This window comes from Branchiostoma belcheri, unplaced genomic scaffold, assembly GCF_001625305.1.
Source record: "Branchiostoma belcheri isolate BF01 breed outbred unplaced genomic scaffold, Haploidv18h27 scaffold45, whole genome shotgun sequence".
In the NCBI taxonomy this organism is placed as follows: Eukaryota; Metazoa; Chordata; class Leptocardii; order Amphioxiformes; family Branchiostomatidae; genus Branchiostoma; species Branchiostoma belcheri.
In genome coordinates this window covers 1,575,913-1,601,283 of record NW_017804076.1, presented here as the reverse complement: position 1 = coordinate 1,601,283, position 25,371 = coordinate 1,575,913, and the positions used below count along the sequence as shown (strand labels likewise).

The window sequence follows — 25,371 nt, the reverse complement described above, 5'->3', positions numbered from 1 at the left end:
GATAACCCTATTTCTTGGCATAATACAATACATTTATTTATAATATTACTTATCTATAATAAATAGTCATAGGGGGACGCAAGCGTCGGTCAATTTACACAAACGTAAAAAACAAACTTTTTCAACTTTGCCAGCTGGCTTTGTTCACACCGTACGATAGAGGTCAGTAAGTCCTAGCATAGTCACTGCTGCTTGCCATTTCTAGTAGTGGCGACAAAACTTTTATACTAGGCAATCCTAGCATCATGACACGTGTGGAGGTGGCAGTACTGTTGGTATGCGTGCTGGTGAGTGTGGTCGGTGCGTACCGCCCGTACTGCCCGTGTTACGCGGAGCCGGGGTACAAGTGCCCGCCGGCGCCCCAGGACTGCGAGCTCACCAGGGACGAGTGCGGCTGTTGCGACGTCTGCGCCGGGTTAGAGGGAGAACCGTGCGGTACCGGACTCCCCAGGTGTGTGGAACTTTGAAAGAAGTAGCTAAATCTTAAAATATCAGAAACGTCGGCTCTTGTTAAACAAGTAGTTGTGAATGAGCAACTTTTGCACTTAGATTTCAATTATTATTCGCCAACTTGGTAAAATTATTCGCCGATAATGCTTGAACCTTTTGCGTGAGTGAAGCATCTAAGTTTCATTCCGTAAAGTATGGGAAGCAGACTCCTTTGCCTCTGCTATTTTTGCAAATCTACATTTATATAATAAGTTCCATGCTGACTTTGAGTTAAGTCTTCATGTTACTTTCTAGATCTATCTCCGGATTGATCATTCAGTATAATTGAAGATATTGTATGAATAGATCTCTGACGATATTTGCCAGCATGGGGCATATTTTTGTGCAGCATACAAACTATGGATCTATCATATCAGCATAATTGAAAATATTGTATGAATAGATCTCTGACGATATTTGCCAGCATGGGGCATATTTTTGTGCAGCATACAAACTATGGATCTATCATAATCAGCATAAATTGAAAATATTGTATGAATGGAGCTCTGACGATATTTGACAGTACTGTCACCTTCATCACATGACCAATCACTCCCAAACTTAAACTCGCGAGAGTTGCGGTTACAGTCACGTGACCTTATACACACGAGACTTGGCGGAAACGCGACGTCAGCAAGTAATCAAATGTGCCATTTAATTGAATACTAAAGGGTTAATGCCCCGCCCAGGTTGTATATGGTGAGATAATCCATGGTCAGGTGCGATAACCACCGAATAAACCACCAAGTGAGCGTAGCGTAGGTTACGGCCTGATAATCCATGGAAAATGGAGCCTTCTGATTGGTCGACGCCTTCTGGCTATATGGAATTTTTCTTTAATCATTTCTTTTGATATATGTAGCTGTGCCGGTGGTCTGACGTGTGTTCTGGAGGAGTGTAACCCAGAGGTTGTTGACGTCACGCTAGCGGACGGAACTGTGACTCAGCAGATTTCCCAGCCGCCATGTTTGTTCCTCCTGCCGTACTTCCAGAGGGGGGAGTGCCAGAAAGATGACACAGCCGGTAAGTTTGTTTCTTGACTTCTGTCGTACTTCTATGGGGTGTGTGTCAGAAAGATGGCACAGCCGGTATGTTTGTTCCTCTTGCCATAATACTAGGGGGGGGGCAGAAAGGTGACACAGCCGGTATGTTCACACGCCTCTACACGTATCACAAACGTACAGAACTGCCATAGGACAACACTAGAAATGTTCAAATATCCTATCAAAGGGATTTTATATTTGAACACAAGGGAAAGGGTTACACAATGACGTTTAAAAAAGTAATACAAACTAAGGGGAATTTACAATACAGTGTTTTAGGCAATGTAAAGCGACAAATATGCCTTTCAAGTATCATAACAACAAGACAATCTGACACGTTAAATGGTACTGCATATGTAGCGAGTGGTTGAGCCCAGTCTTTAACTGCACGTGTCTGTATATTTCTAGTTCCAGCTAAACGGCAGGCCGTCCCGTTCGGGGGAGAATCTTGCGAGGTACGTTTTCACAAGAACCTGACGCGTAAATAGGTTAACAATGCTAACAGAACGCAATTAAATAAACAGCAGTTGATCTATCCATCCGTCCATCTATCCATCCATCCATCCTTTCATCCATCCATCCATCCGTCCATCCATCCATCCATCCATCCTTCCTTCCTTCCTTCCTTCCTTCCATCCATCCATCCATTCTGCCATCCACCCATCCATCCATCTATTCACCCATCCATTCTTCCATCCATCCATCCATCCATCCACCCCTTCATCCATCCATCCATCCTTCCATCAATCCATCCGTTCATCCTTCCAGCCATCCATCCATCCATCAACCCATTCATCCATCCATCCATCCATCCATCATTCCATCCATCCACCCACCCATCCACCCATCCACCCATCCATCCATCCATCCATCCTTCCATCCATTCATATCCATTCATCCAATCTGCCATCCATACACCCATCCATCCATCTATTCACCCATCCACCCACCCATTCTTCCATCCTTCAATCCATCCATCCATCCATTCTTCAATCCATTCATCCATCCATCCACCCATCCATTCATCCATAGTTGGATTCCTTCCTTCCTTCCTTCCCAGGTTGACGGCGTGACCATCCCAAACGGAGAGTTTGTTCACGTGACCCCCTGTAAACCCTGTAACTGCTACAATGGTCAGCCCATCTGTACACACATCGACTGTCCGTGGGGCTGGCTGCAGTCCACCTGTGCCCAGTGGGAGTACCCAACTGACCAGTGCTGCCCAGTCTGTGTCCAGCAGCTTGTTAACGAGATTCCATCAATACCCGTCGCCTGTACGTTTCAAATCATTGCTGAGTAGGGCCATACCAATTTGATTTGTTGTTTCTTGTTTAGTTTTGACCAATAGGAATTTTTGACCATGACTCAAACCTATAGTGTCAACAGAAAACACAAAATGGTTTATAATTGACGGAAGGTTTAAAACTGCTTACAAAAACATTCAATTTCAAACAATGATCCATTTTTACATGTTACCTATGTATTTTGGATCGCCCATTTGCTGTTTTGTTATTTGATTGTATTCTTCTTTGTCATTGGGGAAGCCTAGGCTAAAACTAGCAATTTTGCTAGAGTTAACGTTGTCCATCTGTCTGTCTGTCTTGTACTTTTTATGTTGTTTTATTACTTCACAGCCAAAAGACAGGCTCTTCCCGGTGCTGGAGCTTCTTGCGAGGTGAGGACTATTTTTTGTTTGTTTATTTTATTCATAGTTTATTGTTTTGTACGGTTTGCAGTATGGTAGAAAACTTTACTTTGAAAAAGGACGAAAATTCATGCACGCGCGGATGTCATCCATATAATCAACATCACCTCACTCTTACATTACCTGCTGAGGTTACAAAGAAGGAGCTAGCCTTGACATCTATGACGTAGGAGTGGGTGAAAATGACTTAATTGAAACATCTTAAGTGGGTGTTTTACGTCAATGCCGCTACTTGGAGAATATTGAATTAAGGGTGACGTTAGGATACGTCTCTGTCTGAATCAATCTGAAAATCTGAAAAACAATTTAGACCGGGAATCGGACGTGTCCTGAGTTGTATATCAGGCCACAGCAAGTAAATTCCCAATCTAATGCGGGCGAAAAAATCAAGGCGGGCCAAAAAAGCAAGGTTCCTACATTTTAAACGTTTGACTCAATTATTGTACAAATGGTTTTGATTCAGTAGGAACATCACATATACACAGCCAGCATCACATATCACCGCATCAAAGTAAAAAACAAAACATTAAATTAGAGCCTTTTCTTGTCTCCTCTCTTCATAGTTATCTGCCATCCACCTTCCAGCATGGCAGCAGACATCTTTGCCCATTTTCGGCCATGTAGACCACTGTCAGAAGGCAACAAAGTTTCTTGTTTTTCCCCAGAATCAGGCAAAAACCAAAGCGCGCGCTCATGTCATCCATAAAAACTACTTGCTGTGGCCTCATGGTGGTATTCAATAATATAAACCTATGTATGTTAATTGAAACTTACTAGATTCTACAGAGTCTGAAATAGAGAAAGGGAAATACAGAGAAAGAGAGAGCAGCAAAAATTCATAATAATTACATTCCGTTATACACCTAGCTAATTAAGCAATTCTATATCTATCTGCTGAAACAAAGATTTCATGTTATAATGACCTTCAAAAATAAAAATATTTTACAGTGGTTACGCGGAGTTGACAATGTTTTTAGACAATAGAAAGCGACACGTACATATACCTCTCAGGTATCATAATAAGACCAAGACAATTTAGAAACATGCATTTTCAAACTTTTATGTAGATATTCAAACCCCTCAATTCCTCTTCAAACCCCCTTCAATCTTTAGGTATAAAAGGTATTCATCAGTTACAGGTACGATATGGGCTACTGTAAATATTCAACTCATACCTTGGTCTGCTCTCTATATACTGTCCCTATTGCAATGATCATCTTATGGCCTCTAAGCGACTTGTCCGTGACACTGGAGTCGCCAAAGCCGCCCAAGCAGCCCGGGTGTAATCCGGAAGCCTTGTTATCACATCCTACCTGTGTATTTGCATTGGAACACTGCCAACGTTCAGGGAAGACCGTGCGCGCGCGACCTCTTGCGACATTTGCATGCATTGCAGGCGTTACTCCCGTACTAGACAGAAGGGAACAGAAACGACATCCCATGAAGAGACGCAACAAATTTGCATATCAGACAGCATTTTATCCTGTACGTGTTGTCTTTATAGTTGCTGCAGAAACATTTTTCCTTAACCCCTACTAAAAACTAGCCTGGGTGCCATCCTCGAGCAGCCGTATCCAAAAGAAGGACGGCAGCCAGGCTATTTGACTTTGCTTCGCTTGGCAGGTTTCGGGTGTGACAATCCAGGAGGGAGAATTCGTTGATGTCACCCCGTGTCAGCACTGTGGCTGTTACAACGGACAGCCGATCTGTGCTATCGTGGACTGTTTCTGGAGCCCCAGCTGTTCCCAGTGGGTCTACCCTGAGGACCAGTGCTGTCCCGTGTGTGTACAGGAGGTACAGGTACACCTACCGGTGCAGATGGACATGCGTGTCGAATGTAAGTAAAAATCAGGGTTCGAAATACATTTTTTAGTCTCAGGTTGCCCGGTAGTCAATTTTTGTCTGTAAAAAAAACTTTAAAGTTTTGGAAAATTTTACTATACTGCAAATCATACAAATCAGCTGAAAATGAGCAAATACATACCGTAAATTGCCAAAATAAATATTGGAAAATGATTCTGATATTATAGGATGCATATGCCAAAATCAATTCCAAAGAAAAGGAGGAAAACGTGAGTGTTCGAAATGAAAATGAAGAGTCTATTATTTGCCATACCATACTCACAAAATACTAGTAGCTATAAAAACTACATAATGAAATGTAATTATCTGGAGCTATGTTTGAAGAGTTTGACTTCTCTTTTGTAAGCCATGGAAGACGTTATGTTCCACCTTTTCAAATAAATTGAGCGTTATAAGATCATGTTTGATGTTATCACCGATCTCTAAGTCTATCTATTACGTCTATGTCCACCCCAGCCCGCTCGTGTGTAGTGGACGGAGTGACTATTGAAGAGGGGGAGTTCGAGGTGACTGACGATTACGGCTGTACCGAGTGTGGCTGTACCGGCGGACAGCCGCTGTGCTGGTCCATGGCGTGTGCGCTGGACGTCAACTGTGCGGAGTGGCACCGTGTTCCCGGCCAGTGCTGTCCCGTCTGTACAGCATACCACAATCACCATATCGTAGAGATACCCATGGTCTGTAAGTACAGGATCACCTTCGCCAAGAAGGGTGTGTTTTTGATGGCGTTGTTTGTGTTTGTTTGTTTGTTTGTTTGTTTGTTTGTAAATACAGGATTACCTTTGCAAAGAAGGGTATGTTTTCCAATGTTTTTTTTTGTTGTTTGTTTTTTTGTATGTTTGTGTGGGTGGGTACAGCAACCTTGAGAACCAGTTGATGGATCTTTATGATATTTGGTATGTGGTTAAGTGTTGCAAAAACGAATGACAGGTTCGAAACTTGTCACCTCTAAACGTCTGTTTGAATTTCGTAGCAATATCGCAATACCAACTTTTTCTTATATTATTATTAATCCCTTTGCAAAATTTAAATATCAAAAATTTTAACTTGAAATCTTAAGTTGTTTCTAGCGTTACAAACGTGCGAATCATTCAGATGTGAATGATAAAAATAGATTTCATGGCAACGCCACAGGAGCGGAGCCTGCCTTGTAATATAGGGCTTAGTTTAAAACATTAATCTTAGTTAATCCCATTTTCCCAGCCAAACGCACCTCGCCCGTCCGTCCCGCGACATGTGAGGTCCAGGGAGTGACCATTGCTGAAGGGGAGTGGAGGCCGATTGACGAGAACGGCTGCACCACGTGCGGGTGCACCAACGGTCAGTCCCACTGTCTGGCGATCGGCTGTGCCTTACCCGCCAACTGTCTCCAGACGGAACAGGTCCCCGGCCAGTGCTGTCCGGTTTGTTTGTTTGTTTGTTTGTTTATTTGTTTGTTTTGCATAACCGGTAAACACACCAGTTTTGTACAGTAAGTACAAGCTGCTCATGTTTGAACCATTCACACCAGGAAGGACCCCTGCTCTTTTCAATAAGTGTGGTGGGTTCTTTCACGTGCTCAAGGTGTGGTTCTCCTCAAACACGGGACCTCTGGCTTCACGTCCCATCCGAGAGGACGTCCCTAACCGAAGCTAGGTACTCACCGAGATGGAGTGAGGAAATAGGTGTTAAGTGCCTTTCCCAAGGGTACAACAGAGGGGCTTCCGAGGGATTCGAACCCAGAACCTTCAGATTCAGAGTCAACGACCCTAACCACATTGCCACTTTTTAAGGTTTGTACCAGTACCGGCTGCGAAGTGGGCGGAGTCATGATTCCGGAGGGGGGGTCTGTTGACGTCACGCCCTGCAAACACTGCACGTGTCACCACGGACAGCCGGTCTGTGCCATCGTGGACTGTTTCTTTCACGGCGCCTGCGCACAGTGGGAGTACCCTGAGGACCAGTGCTGCCCCGTGTGTGTGCAGGAGGCCGTGCCGGAAATCATCGACCTGCCTGTGGCTTGTAAGTTTTACCATTTTTTGCCGACACCTCAGGGGCGGAGCCATTTATAATTACCTTCGTTACAAGTGTATGTTTTCGGTCTGGTCATGGTGGAGTGCCTGTGGTGTCGGTCTGTATGTAAGTCAATGTTATAACTCTAAGTGGTTGTATATCAATCGCCATATATTTGACATTTGATTTGCTGTTGTGGAAACCAAGGTCAAGTTCAAAAATGGTCCACCTGACTTTTTCCAACGGTACTGCAGATGGCTTTTTTTCATGCATTTGTTGATTGTTGCATGTAAGTTTTACCATTTTTTGTCGACGCCTCAGCCATGGGACCATTTCCCACGACTTTTCTGCTGGTGAATGTCCCGTTTTCATATATATACTAGTAAATTATTTATGTATAATCGTATGGAGGATGCACGGTTACACTTAACCGAATATACAATATCAGCATGCCCAATTTTCGCCATGCGCCCTCTTGTGTAGCTCTATCTCAGAGAGATAGCAACGACCAGTCCTGTGTGATCAGCGGGGTGACTGTACAGCCGGGACAGTGGTATCCGATAGACTCGTACTTCTGTATCCAGTGCACCTGCTTTGAGGGACAGCCCAGGTGTGTGGACTACTCCGGATCATGCGGCCCTATCATGTTCGGCTGTCTCCACCAGGCCCAGATGCCGGGACAGTGCTGTCCAGTCTGTCTGTTCTACGGACGTGAATCTGAACAGACACCGGCCATAGCGGATAAGAGTAAGTATATTTACAGTTTGTTACTCCTTTCTGGGTTTTATGTCGACAGATCATTTATGAAGACTGAAATTCTAATTAGGCCATGTTGATTTGATTATATCAAGGACATATAATATCCTCGATTATATGGATGAATTTTCGTAAAAAAAACAAAATGTTTTCGACCATACTGTAAATCGTACAAAGTTGCTGGAAAATGAGCAAATAGATATTGTAAATTGCAAAAAAAAATTGAAAAATCAATTCCCAAGGCTAGGAAAAGAAGAAAATGTAAAGAAATGAACATGAAGAGTCTATTATTTGCCATTCTCCGTGTGTTAAGTCACTTTTTTCAACCTTCATGATAACGTATAGATTTCATAATGAAGGCAACTTTTTTGCCAAACGTTTTTTATTCGTACGCTCGCCTCAGTTTTGGGGTTCCCAGAGGGTGTCATCCATATACTAGTAATCAAATCAACATGGCCTAAGAGCAAACTATGTCGATGTTATTTTTTCAGCCAAGCGTCAGCCCTGATGTCCCCGGGATTGTGTCCGAGTGACCTGACATCATTTCTCTCAACAGTCAGACTTCTGAGAAACGTGAAAGAAGTAATACATTTTGTTGGGAAGTGATGGAAGTTTGTCTTGTCGTGCTTAACTTGTGAGTTTACTGCATGTAGTTTTACACAAGGTAAATATGGATGACATTATTTTCAGCCCCTTTCAGTGGTTATGGTTTATGATACCCAAACTGTGACGTGCTAATACATACTAAGTATTGTTAAAGTTAGCGATTTGAAGAGTAAGAATATGTATGGTTCTGTTAATTTTACACAAAGCAGAACAATCGAGCTGAAATGGTTTCGGTATCCAAAATCCCACAGGCTACTCATACTTTTCTTTAAAATGACAATGGGTATACATACATGTATATACAATACACACATATTAGTAGTGCAGAACTCGGAAGGTCCGCATGATGGCGCTACTGCACACTTTAAAGGGTATCAACCTTTGGGGCTTTTCTTCACTCAACTTCTCAGTGTGACGAATTAACGTTGTTGTGTGGGACATATGTGTAGATTAGGGTTTTACTATGTTCCAGGGATAAATACTACCTAATTTTTTGGGGTGTGACGGTCTCTTTGTCCAGATATAAGGTGCTTCTTGATATTTTCAGCCCAATTTTAAGGTAACACCCCCACCCAAATGCCACATTCATTCTTGGTCAATTGGTCAGACCATCTAGCCTCTATCAGAAGTGGCTGGAAAGAGCAGAAATTGGCCATATAGACTGATATAACATGCCATAGAAAATGGCAAACTGCACTCATTTGGCGAAACAACTCCCCTGGCCTGGGTGAGGCTATTGACCTTTTTTTTTTCATTTAGTAAATTAATTGTGGCACTCCCTGAAATTTACATAAGAAACGTGTCACGACACATGACATGACATGACATGACATTGTGATGACGTCATAACCCCCACCCGAATTCCGTTCGACCAAGACATTATACGCTCTGTCCGGACGAAATAAAAACAAACCTTCGGGGCAACTTATTGCGACCTCACGGGTACCTACGTAAGTATCACACACATGTCACATGTACGGCACACACAAAAGGTACATTTCCGGAGCGGTAATTATGAAAGAATGACAGGTATGACCGGAACTCCAAAGTGGCACCGCTCGCGTCAGAGGTGACATTTATTTGTGGGCTGTCCTTTTTAAAGACATTGACGAGGGCAAAGACACAGTGTTTTCTGTACATGTGTGCCTTGCTTAGGCCACACCGACTTAATTCTATGGATGACATCCTCTGAAGACCCCCAGATTTGCGCGGGCAAGTAAAAAAAAATCCGGCCAAAAATAAAAATGCTACTAAATGCAAAGCTGGTGTTGTGACGGTAGTACATAGCGACGCATACAACAAGCCGGCACAAGCTGGCTATTTGCGGAATTTGTAAATCGGCACTGTAGGTATATACATGTATACTGAGTTCTTGAGTCGTGGAGCTTCGGTAGCCTTGGTGCCGTCCTCCAGAATTACCACCGTATTGTCGCTAACTACCATGGACGACCCAGGCCAGAGCCTCGGAGGACGTGCTCTTTTTTGGGGGGAGAACGGGCGAAAATCTGGTTTCCAATCCGGTAGTTTGTGTGGCTCATGTGGGCTAATTTTGCGCCAATTATGTCAGAAATGCACATGAGATAATTGAACAAATATATGTTCAAAGGTGGATGTAATTACGATCATACGAATATTTTTTCATTAAAAAATTTTGATTTTTAAAAGGCCACGACACAATATTTTCTTTGGATAAACAAATATTTGCTTCCGCATTCTGCCATGACTGGTAGACTCCACGTGTGACAATGAGTCAGCGGAACATTGACAAAGAAAGGTGGGTTGGCCCCCTCAAAGGTACAATCATTATCATAGCTTTAAAACCACCATTTCCGTCGATAGATTTACTGAGATCAAACATGTAGAAATGGGGTCGTGTGGCGAGGCGGCAGAGTGCTCGACTCGGACGGAACCAACCGGTCTAGGGTTCGAGTCCTGACATGCCACCGATCTTGTGCCCTTGGGAAAGGCACTTTACACGACTTTCCTCACTTAACACAGGTGAAAATGAGCATTGTATTGTCCCCTGAGTTAGTGGTGGCATTAATATTGAAAAAAAAAACTTGAGTGTGCCGTCACCACGTCTTGTGGCACACGTTGGAATAAAAAAAAACATGTAGAACGACTGGAATGTAAGAAAAAACCACCTCATGATGACACGTCACTTTATGAAGATGTTGTATTCGGAATTTCTTAAGACAATTTTCTATGAATGAGTTTAATACAAATACAAATAAAATTGCTTTCTAACCCCTTAATTAATGTGCTTAATATGGTAATATTTTCAAAGTCAATTTTCAGGTTATTCTTTTAAAATGAAATAAGTTGAATCAATCCCATATATAGCATACCAACATTAATTTGTGAAGCAAAAATGTGATGTCACTGATGGAAAATAGATACTTGTTTCGTATCATAGGCTGGTTCTAGCTACTTATTGGCGGCGACCAAAATATGAAGAGAGGCCTTACATATCTTGTTTTTGGGCTACTAGTATTTCAAACGATTCAAGTATGAAATAATGGCAAAAATGTGCTACGATACGGCAGTATATTAAAATTAAATTAAAAATTTCCATCCATATATGTTTTTGTTTATTTTGCTGCCCTGAAATTGCATTGGATGCCTTTCAATCAACTTGAGAGACCCCATTCGCACATTCTCTAGCGACCCAGCTGTTATCATTGTTATGGATCTAAATTGGCGACCTGTATATTTCGGAGGTGCCTCGTTGTCTTCTAGGTAAGGGCTTGTCAACACAGAGAAAACTGCGCGGAATTCGCCAGTGGGGTGAGACACAGCACACCTATTGTGCACGAGGTGTTGCGGACAATTAGGGAAGTCATTTAAGAGCGTTCCGGGTGAAGACACAGGACCCAAACACCCCTCCCAGTCAACTTCCGTGTCACATGTGTCTTAAGACAGGTGTACGACAGTATAATTCGTCTTACGACAGGTGTACGACGGCATATTGCGTCTTACGACGTGTGTTCGACAGCATGTTGCGTTTTACCACAGGTGTGCGACAGCATATTACGTCTTACGACAGAATATTGGGGACATTTCTACTGTAGGACAGTCGTCATGTATGACAGCTGTACGACAGGTGTACGACAGCATATTGCGTCTTACGACCGATGTACGACCGCATTACGACAGGTGTACGACAGCATATTGGGGACATTTCTAATATAGGACAGTCCTTACGACAGGTGTATGACAACATATTGCATCTTACGACAGATGAAAGACCGCATATTGTGTCTTGCGACAAGTGTACGACAGCATATCGGGGACATTCCTATTGAAGAAATGTCCTGGATGTGTCTTGCAACATTCAGCTGTCCTGTGAAGTATTGTCGTACCGTCGATTTTCTGTCATGTCCTTGGAATTCCTAAAACTCACACCACAAAAAAAAACATTGGCGTCACTGAGTCTGATAATATATGGCATTTTTCCCAGAGGGGGTTTTGGAGATGTTACTTAACGTTTATGTTTATATTTTTTTTATTTGAGAAGTACAATGTAAAACAAACTCGAGGTGTATCAACCTGTTCAAAGAAGCTAGGAAAGTTCAGCGATAGAATCATGCAGAGTCATCCTTACATTTACGTTGTCATTGTGACTTCAAAGTGGCCCTGCCCAAGCAATTTTCTTCCGAAAATATGTATCACCACAGACATTTTAAACATGTATGAGTGGGTGTTCTAGATGTATAGATAGTCGCACAATTCTTTACGTCGTCTGGGCGGTGCCTTTCGGTGACAGGTACTTAAGTACACCTTCTAGTGTTCTACCTTAAGCTCTGGTGCGTCTTGCGACATAGCGCAGATTATTGGGCCTTAAAGACGATTATAACGAGAGTCTCGTAAGTCTGGAAAATATGTAAGATGAGACATGAGCTCCGGGGGGATTTCTTTCCGCTAGAGAAACCCAGACGGCTAGGAGGGACAGCCGCTTAGCCTCTAACAGGCTTCGGGAAGCGGCTGCAAAGAGTAGAAATCGGCGAAACATACAGATGATATGCCAGGGAAGGTGGACTGTGTTAAGAGAAAAGTAGTAGCGGTAAACTGTTCTCTTTGCGCGGACTAATTCCCCTGATCTGTCTATTTGGCCGATTTCTAGATCTACTCTTTGGAGCCAATATTGAAGCCTGCTAGAGGTTAACAGACTCTTTACAGCCTCGTCTGAAGCCTGGCAGAGGCTAACAGCCGCTTAGTGATGTGCAGGGGAACTCGATTGTTTTCTGACTATTTTCCAGAAAGGGTGGGGAATCTTAAAGCTTAAGGCAGATTTTCTACTTAAAGATACTAACAGTACAGAAGTTCCTTTGCATATTCGTTTTTCTTTTATAAAAGGATTAGATATATCCACTTTTCTTCGAAGGAGATGTTCTTGGACCAGGTCTTGGCCTTGTAGCTGTATATGCTGAGTTTTAGAGAGAAATTTGTGAACGTCGTGTGGCGTAATGTGGCGTCGTATAGCGTAATATGCCGTCATGTGGCGTAATGGTAGGGCATTCGGCCTGGAACCCATGGGTCCTGGGTTCGATTCCACCTACATGCTTTAGACTAGTTGTCCCCTTGGGAAAGGCACTTAACACAAATTTCCTCACTTAACTCAGGTGCAAATGAGTACCTAGCTTCGGTTAGGGACGTCCCTCGGATAGGACATTAAATGGAGGTCCCGTGTTTGGGTGAGCCACACCCCACGCACGTTACACAACAATGATTGAAACTTGTAGCCATATGCACTATTCAAACAGGTAAAATGACCAAGTGATAGTGTATGGTTCGATCGTCGGCTTTGTTTCAAGTCAGCGACTCCGGGAAGTCGCACCTCTTCCTTTTAGTGTAGTTTACAAAAATGCGCTGATCACACGGCGGTGTGTGTACAGGGTAGGGACGGGGCGCACTACAACACGCGTCCGCAAACATGTCGAGATCGCCTCTCAAATATCGGGAGCTTTTATGCCCCTCGGGAGACAAACACGCCACTTGTATGGAGAGGCGTTTTGCAAACCGTCTTATCTACGACAAACATCGGCACCGTACGTCATGACATAGCTCTGCGGCGGTGAAGGATTCTTGGACCCGCGCCAGATCCATGACGCCGCGCCGTCAGGGCGCAACAATGTCCGATGAGCATCTAACACATTGCAGAAGAAAGAAGACTATTAGACACCCCCCCTAGGGCAGGTAACAGAGGTGTAAGCGCCTGTTCTGAAACTTGGCTCGCGGCCAGGATTCTTGGGCCACTTGGCTGGGGACCAAACCGCGACAGGAAGCGATCCACCCCAAGATGCCTTGCGGTGATGAAAACTACAACAAAATATTTATCATCGCGACCCCACCTTTGGTGCTCAGAGCAAAACAGCAACTGACAGAATACGGCCGGGAGGGATAGCAATGGCGGGGATTCTACTGGTCATCGTGGTCACTTCGGTCGTGGGGACGGTTCTCCCGATGAGCATCCTGTGCCCCTGTCGACACGAGGTCGGATTCAAATGTCCCGCTTTGTCGGCGGAGGGTTGCGAGGTGGTCAGGGACGAGTGTGGGTGCTGCGACGCGTGTTCCCGGGGCAGGGGCGAGGCGTGCGGCGGAGAGGCACCGAGGTAAGGCCACGCTGCCGCCCGCGTGTTTTGTACACGGGCCGCGCGCTCCCTGTCACAACAACCCCACGTGTCGGCTTGTGTACGGCCATGTGGGACGGCGTTATACCTCTTTATCTATATCTAACGCTAACTAAACAACGTCCTTACCATATCAACAGATAATGCACATCTTTCCTTCATATTCGGGGTATAGATTGGTAAATATTAAGGGTAAACAATTATACCTGCGAATGTACCCTTTCGCCATAGTATAGAGGAGCACGTTGGTATGACCATTACACATAACAGTCTAAGTATAAAATACGGCAAAAATGTGCTGCAGGCCAGTCTGCATGTGGAGTTGGAACCGGGATTAGATTTTCTACAGTGCGTTAATTTTTCCCGTAAAATGCTTGCACACAAGTGCGTAATGCGTCGAAGTCACGGGTACGGACTAGTGCGGTGAGTCACATGTTCTTGTGAACACACTGGACTATGCGCTAATGATGCCCGGGACTCCGTGGTTTATATATATCCTGATTTATGCTTGTAGTGTGTGACACTTCCAGTCTTTCGGCGACAAATTTAGTCCGGCTAGGGCCATCACGGTGACCCTCAATATCATCAAACACACGCCGTGGTATGAGGCGCTAGGGCAGTGTCCCAGATGATTTGCCTTATTCACAATCATAACAATGATTCAGAGGCAAATATCTCGGGCGTTCTACGCACTGGGAAACCACAAAGAGCAAGTTTTGCCCTTTTAAGGTAGCACAGGCCACACATAGAATTCGAACGTACATCTTTAATCGCTCAGAAAAAAAGGCCGAAGGCAAGGACATTCGACTGAATAAAAGCTATTTGTAGGCCAACAATGTTCAGTGTTTCACTCAATTACTCCGAATATTGTCAGTAGAACGCGTTGTGCAGGTTCATACTTTAAACCCAGCAGCGATTTTGGCCTTCCAAACAGAGCTTGATTTTCTAATGCTGTGATTAATACTATGCACAAAGGTCTATGATCTGTTGTAAGCCACAGTCACATACGTCGTACGACAAGGCTACGACAATTGTCGTGAATTTGTCGCATACAATTCAGTCTTCTGATGCTGTGAGTAATATTATACACACACAAAGGTCTAAGAACTCTGGCAAGCCACCTTCACACAGGTCGTACGACAAGGCTACGACAATTGTTGCGAATGTGTCGCACAGAATTCACTTGCGTTGTGGCCGTTGTTGACGTTCTGTTCTGTCGAAACTCTTGGGAGACAAAAATAACTCGCCAGGCCTATGACCTAGTTGCTGTTGGAGATTCACTTATAAGAAAGTATGCCTTTGTTTTGGGGTATAATTAATGTTCATTATCGACCATGGTAGAGAAGGCACGCAATACATTCACCGCGCGTCAAAATAAAAACATTACACAAGTTTTCTTCTGCGTTGCCTCGAGAAAAATACTGTTTGAAAGGTACAAGCAAAGTTTTAGGCAGCTCCACCTTTTTGAAAAGGTGAATGACTAAGACATTTCGGGGAAAAGTCTTAAGATCTTAAACGGTGAACTCGCCCCTTAAGTAGCCCACTTAAGTCTTTAGACTTCGATATTAAAGGCGAGCTTTATCGTCTGGCACGGATGTTTATACAAGATGCATATCTGTCCTCTTTAAGTGTGCGTATTCATATCAATCAGTCAGGAGTGTCAAACCGGAGATTCTCTATGAATGAAGCGATTGTTGAGTGTCAGTGCGCGCGGCGTATACTGAAGGATATCGTATTGATCGGTAAACACGTTACGGGAGGATACTGTGGTTGGATCGTGCCGTGGGTGTGGTGTGTACAGGAATGTACCGTCCGTACGCACAATGTGCCGCAGTGTTGCGCCGCCTTCATGTGAGGCCCGGCCGCTGACAGACGCCCGGGAGGGGGGGTTAAACCTGAGACCTATTTTCCTGTCGTTTATCAGCGTATATTGGGCCATTCATAGATAAAAGTTTCCGACTTTTTGACAGTTTCTAAAGTAGGATTTACTAATCACTTGCTTGCGACTGCACCAGCCAATATGATATTTTTACCACCTTTGCCTCACGTATTTATAATTATTAAGACGACACTATAGAAAAATGAACCTCTGCCTTGTTGGTGTTTTACGTTTCTAAGTCGCATCAGCTGCTACAGAGCTTTGACGAAATGATATCTCTTCAATAGCTTTGTATGAACAGGACAGCTTGCTGGAAGCATTTCCACTTCACGAAATTCTACCTTTACGCACACCTTAAATCATACGTAAAGGTACGCGCAAAGGAAGACACTTGGCGGAACCTTTATACATGATTTAAGGTGTCCGGAGAATATTTTGAATGGTCCTCATCTTTCTCTAAAATAAGATAAAGTAAATACAGAGAATATTATTATCAAACCAAAAAGTACGTGTCAAACTCAAAAAAGTGGTGTCAGAAAGTGTCGTATGTAGTGTAACTAGGTCCAGATCCAAGTCTCAAAAGCTGATACAATAACATTGAGAACAATAGAAATTTGGAGCAAATCTTTAAGGCCATTATTGTAAGTTGTAAACTTTGATAACGTATTATTTCATGGCAAAATTTAGAGATGCCCTGTAGAGCGTATCCGGTCCAGTAAACAGGAATGTTGTTTCTCGCGCAAAAGTTCAACGTCCTACGATTACATAACCTACAATGTCGCCTAATCGTTACACACAGGTGCCCACTTTCATGAGAAAGCCTCTGTCGTTAGTGATCTTTCTAACCTCGGCCTTTACAAAAAGCCGGGACGACGTTTGATACTATTGTTTTCATAATCTGGCTTAAACCCGTTCATTTGGAAGGGAGCCACCCCCGTCTTTGGCGCCTTTGTACAGGTTGAACCTCTCCTATTTGTCACATCAATACATCTGACAACTCCTGATAATACCGTGTGTTCTACGGCCACTCGCGTCTTTTACAGGACATTTAAGGTATCAACATATTACACGTGACATTTTGAGGAACAGTTTAAAAACTTGCGAAGATGATAATTTAAAACAAGCACCACGCCGCCTGGTCATTAAGGTAACTTGATACGGATTTAAGTGATTCACCAACAATTCGAGCTATTTGTAAAATGTCTCATGTCGACGGTCGTAATTGATTTTTTCTTTGAGAGTGGATTCATACAAGAACGCTGCTATTATAAGCCCCAATCATATGTGTATTGTTCAACCTAAATATGCAATTATGGAGTATTAGTTTAAAGCCCTGTGGCATTGTTCGAATGCTGAAGACGTCAGAGTAAATTATAATTTACCACAAACATTTCTGTTGCCAAGACGAAATGGCGCCAAACGTATAGATCATATGATTATCAATGATAAATGGTTGAAAGACTCAGATTTAATCACCCTTGGGAGTCAATAAAGACCTTTGTGCTCGACTTTGACAAGTAAAACACAGTACTCTAGTGTTTAACCGCCCCCCTATAGGACAGGGTGTTTGTAGGGGCCTCATTTCTCAGAAATTACACCATGTTGATTTGGCTACATGGATGACATCCTCAGGGAACTTCAAAACTGATGCGAGCGTGTGAAATATAAAGAAAAACTTTGGCAATAACAAAGTTGCCTTCATTATGACATCTACGTGGTCATGAAAGTTGAACAAATGACTTAACTCGCGGAGTATGGTATGGCGAATGATAGACTCTTCATTTTCATTTCTTCACATTTTCTTCTGTTTCGTTGGAATTGAGTATGGCATTCTTATACATTAGTATCGTTGTACAATATTTTTTTGCCTTTACGGTACATATTTGCTCATTTTTCACTTGCTTTGCACAATTTACAGTACGGTCGAAAACTTTTTTTTGGAAATCGACGAAAGTTCATGCGGGCGAATGTCACCCATAGCATGAAATCAACATGGCCTTATCCCATGATGCAGCGGGAACGGTTGCCCAGGCGTTGCACGCAGACGACAGATACAGCCTGTCGACTCTTGTAGCTGATTAATGTGTGTTGACAGGACCTTCGGCTTGGAATTTACGGACCCAACTGACAACACGAGGTCTTCTCGGAATTGTGGCTCGTCAACTTGGCACGGGGTACTCAGGCAGTGCCATGGATCTTAAATAAAACAGTGTGGGGCCAAATTTCTGCGAGTGCATCTCCTCCCCTGCTATTTGAAAAGGGCACACCGTGAGGTAGCAAATCAAAATCAGACCTAGAGTGAACTACGCCTCGCTGGATGAAACACGTAAGACACGTAAGTGGCTATTCCTGGGCTCCTCACAAAGTCGATTAACTTGAAGAAATGACTACAAAACAGCAGTGGAATAGTTATGTAGTTTTCTGATAACTTACCTTCCTCAGTTGGCTTTTTTGTTAGAGTTTAAAGTTTTGGTGTATTTGAATTCATTTTTTGTTTTGTTTTTGTTTTTGTCTTTTGATTTATTTTTTATTTGGACATAAAGCAAAGCTGCTTTTTGGTCAGGGTTTAAAGTTATGGTGCAGACTCCAGCTGTAAAAGAACCCAGTACACTTATTGACTAGAGAAGAAGAGGGGCTCCCTGGTGTGTTTGGCTTAAAACACGGGTTAGTATTATTTGAAGCCACATCGCATGCTACAAAGTAACGAAAAGCATCCTTCATTCTGTTTGTTTGGCCTGGAACGTAACCTTGACATTACTTTGGACTCTGCTCCGAGGCCGAGGAGCAAGCATGCAACCTCTGCCCGACTCGCTGACTCTGAAACGTCAGAGAGTTCAGACACACACGACAAGTGGTTCTCAGTTTACCTCTACCTTACATAACCCTCCCGTTTGAAAAGACGGTCGCCACTAGCTCTCGTGTCTTGTCAGGCTGTGTGGCACGTGCAGGAGGCGTGCTCGCCAGTCGACAGACACGTGCTGAGTGCGTGACTGCCAAGTGATGGTTACTGCAGATGGGATGAGAGGGAAATAAAACAACCGCGTAAGGTTCACATTCAGTCATGTTTCCCGTGTCCAGTTTGGGTTAGGTCAGCATTCCTAGGGATGAAATAAGAAATGAAAGATGCATCAACTCAAGATTAATTCTATGACTGAATATTAGCATACATCGAGCTACATATAGTCTACGAGGTTTACGCGCGAAAATAAACTGTATCAAACTGGTCAGCACTCACTGAGAGCAGACGCGGTGATTCTGTTACCCCTAGCCGTTTGCTGTTGACATTTTCCCTCACACGAAACGTCAATCATCAAGACAGGTCAACAACACGTCGTTTATAAATATCACCTTTGAATAAGAGGAATTTTCTGCCGCTGTTTTTACCAGGTGCGGCGCAGGGCTGGTCTGCAGACATCCAGAGTGCAGGAAGTTTGTGCAGGCTCAAGGTGGTCTCATACCGGCGTGGTGCTTCACTCTTCCCATGGGGCAAAGCGGCACCTGTGTCCCAGAAGGTCAGTCTCGCAAAACACGTCATGTTTGAAAACATTTCCAGTTTCTTTATTATATTAATTAATTAACTTTAAACTAAGATTCAACCCTCCAAGACGAACTGTTGCGAGTGCTTGCTAACTGTTCGCCAAGGAAACTATAACCAAAATCTTGCTTTTCCTGCAATACGTGACAATAACAAAAGCCATCTCCATGTTTATCTGATTGTGACCTTCGCATTTGTCTTGTAGAGCAGTGCTTACTTTTCTTGGTTGATCTAAAAACTTATAAATAGCTCAGAGCTACGTTGTGTATTTGCCAATTACATCAACACTGTTTTTGGATGTTTTAGGCTCCCTCGTTTGTTGAACATCCAGCTAAGATAAGGCCAATAATTCTCCCATTTGGTAAAAGTTTTCAAGGCCTCTTCTTGCCTACATACACACATCATGTAACACCATGCAAAACAACCCCGCTCTAAAAAGGTCAGTTTGCTCGAATTCAACGACAACTGAGTCATGTAGTAACGAGCTTGTGTATATTTTTCATCGGGAAAGTTCTTTACAGCACTTTCCAAAAGGTGTACCCGGCTCTGTACACTTCAGTGCTTTTGACGACAAGACCAAAATGTTTACAGAAAACATGGTGATCGCCGGGGGGTCTGAGGAATGCGTGGAAGAAAACAGTGAGGCTTTTATATTTGCTGTTTAGACAAGACCAGATTTTGACAAGAAGAGAAAACGAGAGCTCGCTTGATGACGTCAAAGCACCGTGATGACACGGCACTCGGAAGTAGCCCTGCCTTTGAAGTGACTGTTGCTGCTTTTCATAGAGGCACGTCGCACTTGACCGCTCGTTATATGTTTGCTCGCTGAACCAAGAGACCACCACAGTTGAACACAAAGGCGCTCTATGTACCGGTTATACACAAGGGTCATAGGAGGGCAGTGATCTTTGTTCAACAAGACGCAAACTTCTTTCTAAGTTTTATTTTGTGAATTCCTTATCTGAATGAAGCGAAGACAAACAGATATACATTTTTCTTTGTACGAACATCCCCCGTTTCAACAACCATATACTGGCATCTGAATTCTTGCAGGGCCTTTTCTGTTATTTGGAAAATATTGAGAGGAAAACTGCTAAGCAAACTACACATCTAGTTGAATGCTTACTGACAGTTGGGATCTTTGGATCTAAGATATCTACACCTTAGCTACTTGACAAGTGAAATATTTCTAGGTTGTAGGGATTCAAGTTCTTCTAAGACTTACACAAGAAGTAATGCATCTCACCTGCTTACGTTTCGATGTGTATCAGGTACCATCCTCAGAGCTTCTGACTTGATCATGAGTTCTGATTCTCAACGCTATGTGTAGCGATACTCCTGTTAGAAGCTCTGAGGAAGGTGTCTGATAGACATCGAAAGGTAAGCAAGTGAAATTGTTTTCTGAAATATTTTTTTCCTCCGTCCTACATTAGGTAGCGGTGACTTCATGAACCTGCAGGCGAAGAGTCTGACGTCACAGCATCCGGGAATTGTCTCCAAGTGTGGGCCCTATCCGTTCTGGTGTCCCAGGGTGCAGTTCGACAGGACAACACGGTGTCACGTGTGTGCAGAGAAGAAATGGGATCAAGTGGACAAAGCAAATACGGGTAAACATCATTATGACAATGTGTACTTGCGTGTGTCTGGTTTGTTGGTTGCATGGCCTATAGTTGCTCATGATCACTTACCTGGTTGATTGGTTGGTTGCTTTCTTGTTTGATTGCTTTGTTCAGTAATCTTCAGTGGTTGCTCGTTTGCTTGCTTGTTTGGCTTGCTTTGTTGGTTGTAACTATAAGTATAAGGCCATGTTGATTTGGTTATATGGATGACATATCCTGGGAACCTCAAGACTGAAGGGAATAATAGACTTCATTTGGAATTGATTTTGGAATTCTACGACATTATTATCGTTTCCAATATATTTTTGCAATTTACGGCCTATATTTGCTTGCTCAATTTGTAGCTGCTTTGTACGATTTACAGCATGGGCGAAAACTTTTAATGGATACGGACAAAAAATTTATGCGGGCGCGGATGTCATCCATATAATCAAATCAATATAGCCTAACCAATACCAGGACAACCTAATCTTCCATCTCCTTTCCAGCTGAAAGTCTGAAGTACGGAGACTGCTCCTTTGAAGGTCTGCTCATCGCAGACGGTTCCTATGAGAAAATCAACGACTGCACCAGGTGCAGTTGTAACGACGGCAAGCTCCACTGCAGTTCCATGCAATGTTTCTACTCCCAGGACTGCGCCGAGGTGGAGAGAATACCCGGGCAGTGCTGTGCAGCGTGCAAGGGTCCACAAGAGAGCGCCCATGCGTTTCAGGGAAACAAGCGAGTTTACGGTAAGAAACTTCAAGTCTTATTAATCTGAACTTATTTTTGTCTACGTATATCAGCTCTCTTTCAGCATTAGCAACTGGACTGCCGAGACAGAACGCCGTTCTTGCACTGAATCTACTTCACATTTAATCTTCTGTCTGTCTCTAATCTAATCATAAAAGATTTTTAAATTTTACAAGTTCTACTGTACAAATTTCTGACACTGGGGCCTCTCTGAAGACATTCCGTACAACTGGAATCTCCCAGAATCTCACAAACAAAGAAAAAATTAGTTATGCTTCTTACCGATACTGTAACATTAACAGTAACCCCCAAGTTCAAGGTGGGAAGGACAATCGTACAGTTTTTATTATTAATGCCGCCAAGAGGATGTCATAAAAAAAGGGACAGTAAAAACGACATTGCGTTCCTCCTTACCAACCTTACCTACCTTTAGCTTAGCATGGTCCTTGGCCTTCTCCCAAGTGTTTACGCCAAATCTCCTTGACATGAGGTTAGAACAATTTGCCCGCGTGCTCGTAGGCAGGCAACGACTGTCTGTCGTCTGGAAGATTTACAGTTTCTATTCTCAACATATACCTTCTGAGCCGTACCGTATCTCCTGGCAAACAACATGGCTCTGTCGGTAAAGCTGGCCTGGGTACCATCCGGATTTTCGCTCAGCAACGCTCACTGGATTATTATGATGATGATGATGAACGCTCGAAAAAAAATCATGATTTTTTCGATGCGTTGCGGAGCGTGATTTTTTCGAGCGTTGCGGAGCGAAAATCCTGATGGTACCCAGGCTACGGTAAAGCCCCTGTCACACATGACCGAATATGCCCTCCCGAACACTGCCAAACTCCCACCAACCATGGTTGGGAGTAGGTCTGGAGCAAGGTCGGCGGTGGTCGGCTACTGTTCGGCTGCGCCAGCCGAATGTTTCAAACAGTGTTTAAAACATTCGGGTGTGGACGGGAGGTTCGGCCAAGGTTGGCAGGTGGTTGGGAGTAAGTCGGGCGTGGTTGGCAGTCAAATTTGACTCAAATCTAACTCAAATGTGATTCGATTCCTATCGAAAGGTAGGCGTGGCTTGAACCTGGCCTGCCATCAGACTACTTTGCGCCTATTGCAAAAACAGTTACTCAAGGAACTGGATATGATTTAGTAAAAATCATATCTAGCTGCTTGTCAATGAGTAACTGTTTGGGGCGTATACATCTACCTTCATCGACGTACCGTACTTTTATTGGTTGTTGGTCTGGGGAAGGTTCTGACAGGGTCTGATGATTGTTTCTATTTTCAGCGAGAAGACAGATCAACAGTGTGGGCCGGGCGTCGTGTCGGTTCGGTGAGAGAGAGATCCCTGAGGGGCAGTGGGTGGCAGTGGGCCCGTGTGAACAGTGTTACTGCAGCGACGGATTCTTACAGTGCATGGTGGTGGTAAGTGTTCTAATGATTTCAAACCTCCTTTAAACGCATCCAATGCAATTTCAGGGAGGCAGAACAAAAATATTCTGGATGACGAAATCTATCTAATATTGACATGTACTGCCATTTTTGTCATCATTTCATACCTGAAGCGTTTGAAATAGCCCCAAAAAGCTACGTGAGGCACTTCTTTATTTTGTACCTCCCATAAATTGCTTGATCCAGCCTACGATGCAAAAGAAGCAACTGTTTTCCGTTAGTGACATCGTATTGTTGTCTCACAGATATCAGTATGCTATGGGATAGGGTTGATTCAACTTACTGCATTGAAAGAATGACCTGCAAATTGACTTTGAAAATCCAGTTTTTCTGCCCTGAAACTGCATTTTGGATGCCTTTAAAGTTGACGCCAAGGGCGTGGTCCAAATCTCCAAGCAGATGTAAAGCTTGCTGGACTTCTTTGTACGTTACTTGTTTTGAGCGTCTTTCAAGTACTTTAAGTACTGTACTTGTCTGGAAGAATGGCATTAGTACTGTAATAAACGGTTTGTGCTCATTGATTCACTGTAACCAATAGGATGGCTCGTTTTATTCTCGCTCCTTCATATCAAGGCATATGCTTGGATAAAATAAATGTGTTGATTGGTGTGTTTCAGTCCTGCCCTACGACGTCATGCGCGAACCCAGTGTACGTGTCAGGTGTGTGCTGTCCCGTCTGCCCTTCAAACCAGGACCACACCCCAGCCGCCATTACGGGATGACGTCACTTCCGCTTCCGGGCCAGGACGGAGAGGTGTCATGGCGGCAACTACGTTGTTCAGAAGCCTTTTTCTAGCCAGTTTAGAACTCCCACAATAAAATATCCTACAGTGTCTGCTTAGAGACTATTCATATCACATGGATTGACCAAATATATTGTATCCTGCAAATAATGTAAATGTATTTCTTGAGTTCCTGTGCTAAAAATATCATTAACACTTGTTAGCGAAAGCAACCATGCACTATGCTTTCTAATAGGTTCTATTATTTATTAAGCAACTCTTAAGAAAGACTGGATTCTTTTATCGATTAATTACTTGGTCTACGCTTTTCTTGTATATAACCACAAAAGATGTAATGAGAGGCCAACATAAATTATATTTGTAAATTATGTAGATTTGCTATCTATTAGTAAGACTTATTCTACCTCCCTTTGAAATAGGTTAGATGATGTGATATTTTATGATAACGTGTGTGTTGAAGCGCCAAACTTATGGTAGAGAGGCATGAAATACTTCATACTTCAATTTGTAACCCATTAAAAGGCAAGGGCCAGTTTCGGACGCCCCCTATGTAAAGCAAAATGAACTGCATGTACATGTAGCTTCGGGTTCAAGTCAACACACACGGCGTTGTCTTTGGTGAGTCACTTTTTATTGACTTTTGCAGAGTATAGAGTAACAATTGTCAAACTAATTACCGTGTTAACTGTTATTTAAAATGATATCCAACTGATATAAGGGGGCATTCAACACATTCACGTAAATCGGAATTCAGAATACATTAAATCATAATTGATTGAAATGTAAATCTATGTACACAATTCCCACATTTCTTCAAAGATTATTGCAGCTTGAACAAAACCTGATGTAAGTTAAGTCTTAATATTAGTTGTTCTGTCGAATAAACCACTGTATAACCATATGTTGAATGAATTACATTTATTGTAAACTCGAAAATATATCTCCTAAAAAGCATTCCCCTTAATACATGGCGTACCCCTGCAGTTGTACTTAGCGCCACAAGACGGCGCTGTTGAGTGGTCCGCAAATGGCATCTTGATTAGCTAGCCTGGGATACTAGCTGGTAACGTCAACTGGTGACTTCAAATTCAGAAAGTGGTTGTCATGTTTTACGATATTTTCGTCTAGCCCCCGGTTAATTTCTTCGCCACGATTACGAGTTGTTTTCCAAATTTCTTCGACAATTTAATCCTGAACTCTGGCTTAGCCCCAAAACTTTTATATCTTCTTTAGGACATTTCTGAATTCATTATATGGATGACATCATCTGGGAACCTCAAAACTGATGCGAGCGTGTACATAAAAAAAGTTTGGCAAAAGAGTTGCTTTC

The 25,371-nt window shown here is 43.2% G+C and overlaps 2 protein-coding genes across 3 annotated transcripts; both read left to right on the top strand.

Moving 5' to 3' along the window:
- Nucleotides 1-157: 157 nt before the first annotated feature.
- On the top strand, nt 158-8,454 carry LOC109478791 (cysteine-rich motor neuron 1 protein-like). Of its 2 annotated transcripts, none has more exons than XM_019780588.1 (11): nt 158-451; nt 1,352-1,512; nt 1,947-1,987; nt 2,593-2,806; nt 3,167-3,207; nt 4,861-5,074; nt 5,557-5,781; nt 6,304-6,503; nt 6,873-7,101; nt 7,576-7,839; nt 8,340-8,454. In XM_019780588.1, the coding sequence occupies exons 1-11, from the start codon at nt 246-248 to the stop codon at nt 8,354-8,356; spliced, it is 1,812 nt and encodes a 603-aa protein (XP_019636147.1). In that variant the 5' UTR covers nt 158-245; the 3' UTR covers nt 8,357-8,454. The 2 variants fall into 2 exon arrangements, with proteins under 2 accessions (XP_019636147.1, XP_019636146.1); XM_019780587.1 differs by having other exon boundaries at nt 1,941-1,987.
- Nucleotides 8,455-13,609: 5,155 nt separating this feature from the next.
- On the top strand, nt 13,610-24,782 carry LOC109478794 (cysteine-rich motor neuron 1 protein-like). The gene is made up of 6 exons (XM_019780592.1): nt 13,610-14,066; nt 19,351-19,475; nt 20,932-21,105; nt 21,606-21,848; nt 23,135-23,271; nt 23,916-24,782. The coding sequence occupies exons 1-6, from the start codon at nt 13,861-13,863 to the stop codon at nt 24,018-24,020; spliced, it is 990 nt and encodes a 329-aa protein (XP_019636151.1). The 5' UTR covers nt 13,610-13,860; the 3' UTR covers nt 24,021-24,782.
- The last annotated feature ends 589 nt before the right edge of the window (nt 24,783-25,371 follow it).

Coding starts and splice junctions, on each gene's coding strand:
- LOC109478794 (XM_019780592.1), top strand. CDS start 13,861: ATGGCGGGGATTCTACTGGTCATCGTGGTCACTTCGGTCGTGGGGACG. Junction 19,476..20,931: donor CGGCACCTGTGTCCCAGAAG/GTCAGTCTCGCA, acceptor GTCCTACATTAG/GTAGCGGTGACTTCATGAAC. Junction 23,272..23,915: donor TCTTACAGTGCATGGTGGTG/GTAAGTGTTCTA, acceptor GGTGTGTTTCAG/TCCTGCCCTACGACGTCATG.
- LOC109478791 (XM_019780587.1), top strand. CDS start 246: ATGACACGTGTGGAGGTGGCAGTACTGTTGGTATGCGTGCTGGTGAGT. Junction 452..1,351: donor TGCGGTACCGGACTCCCCAG/GTGTGTGGAACT, acceptor TGATATATGTAG/CTGTGCCGGTGGTCTGACGT. Junction 5,075..5,556: donor GATGGACATGCGTGTCGAAT/GTAAGTAAAAAT, acceptor TGTCCACCCCAG/CCCGCTCGTGTGTAGTGGAC.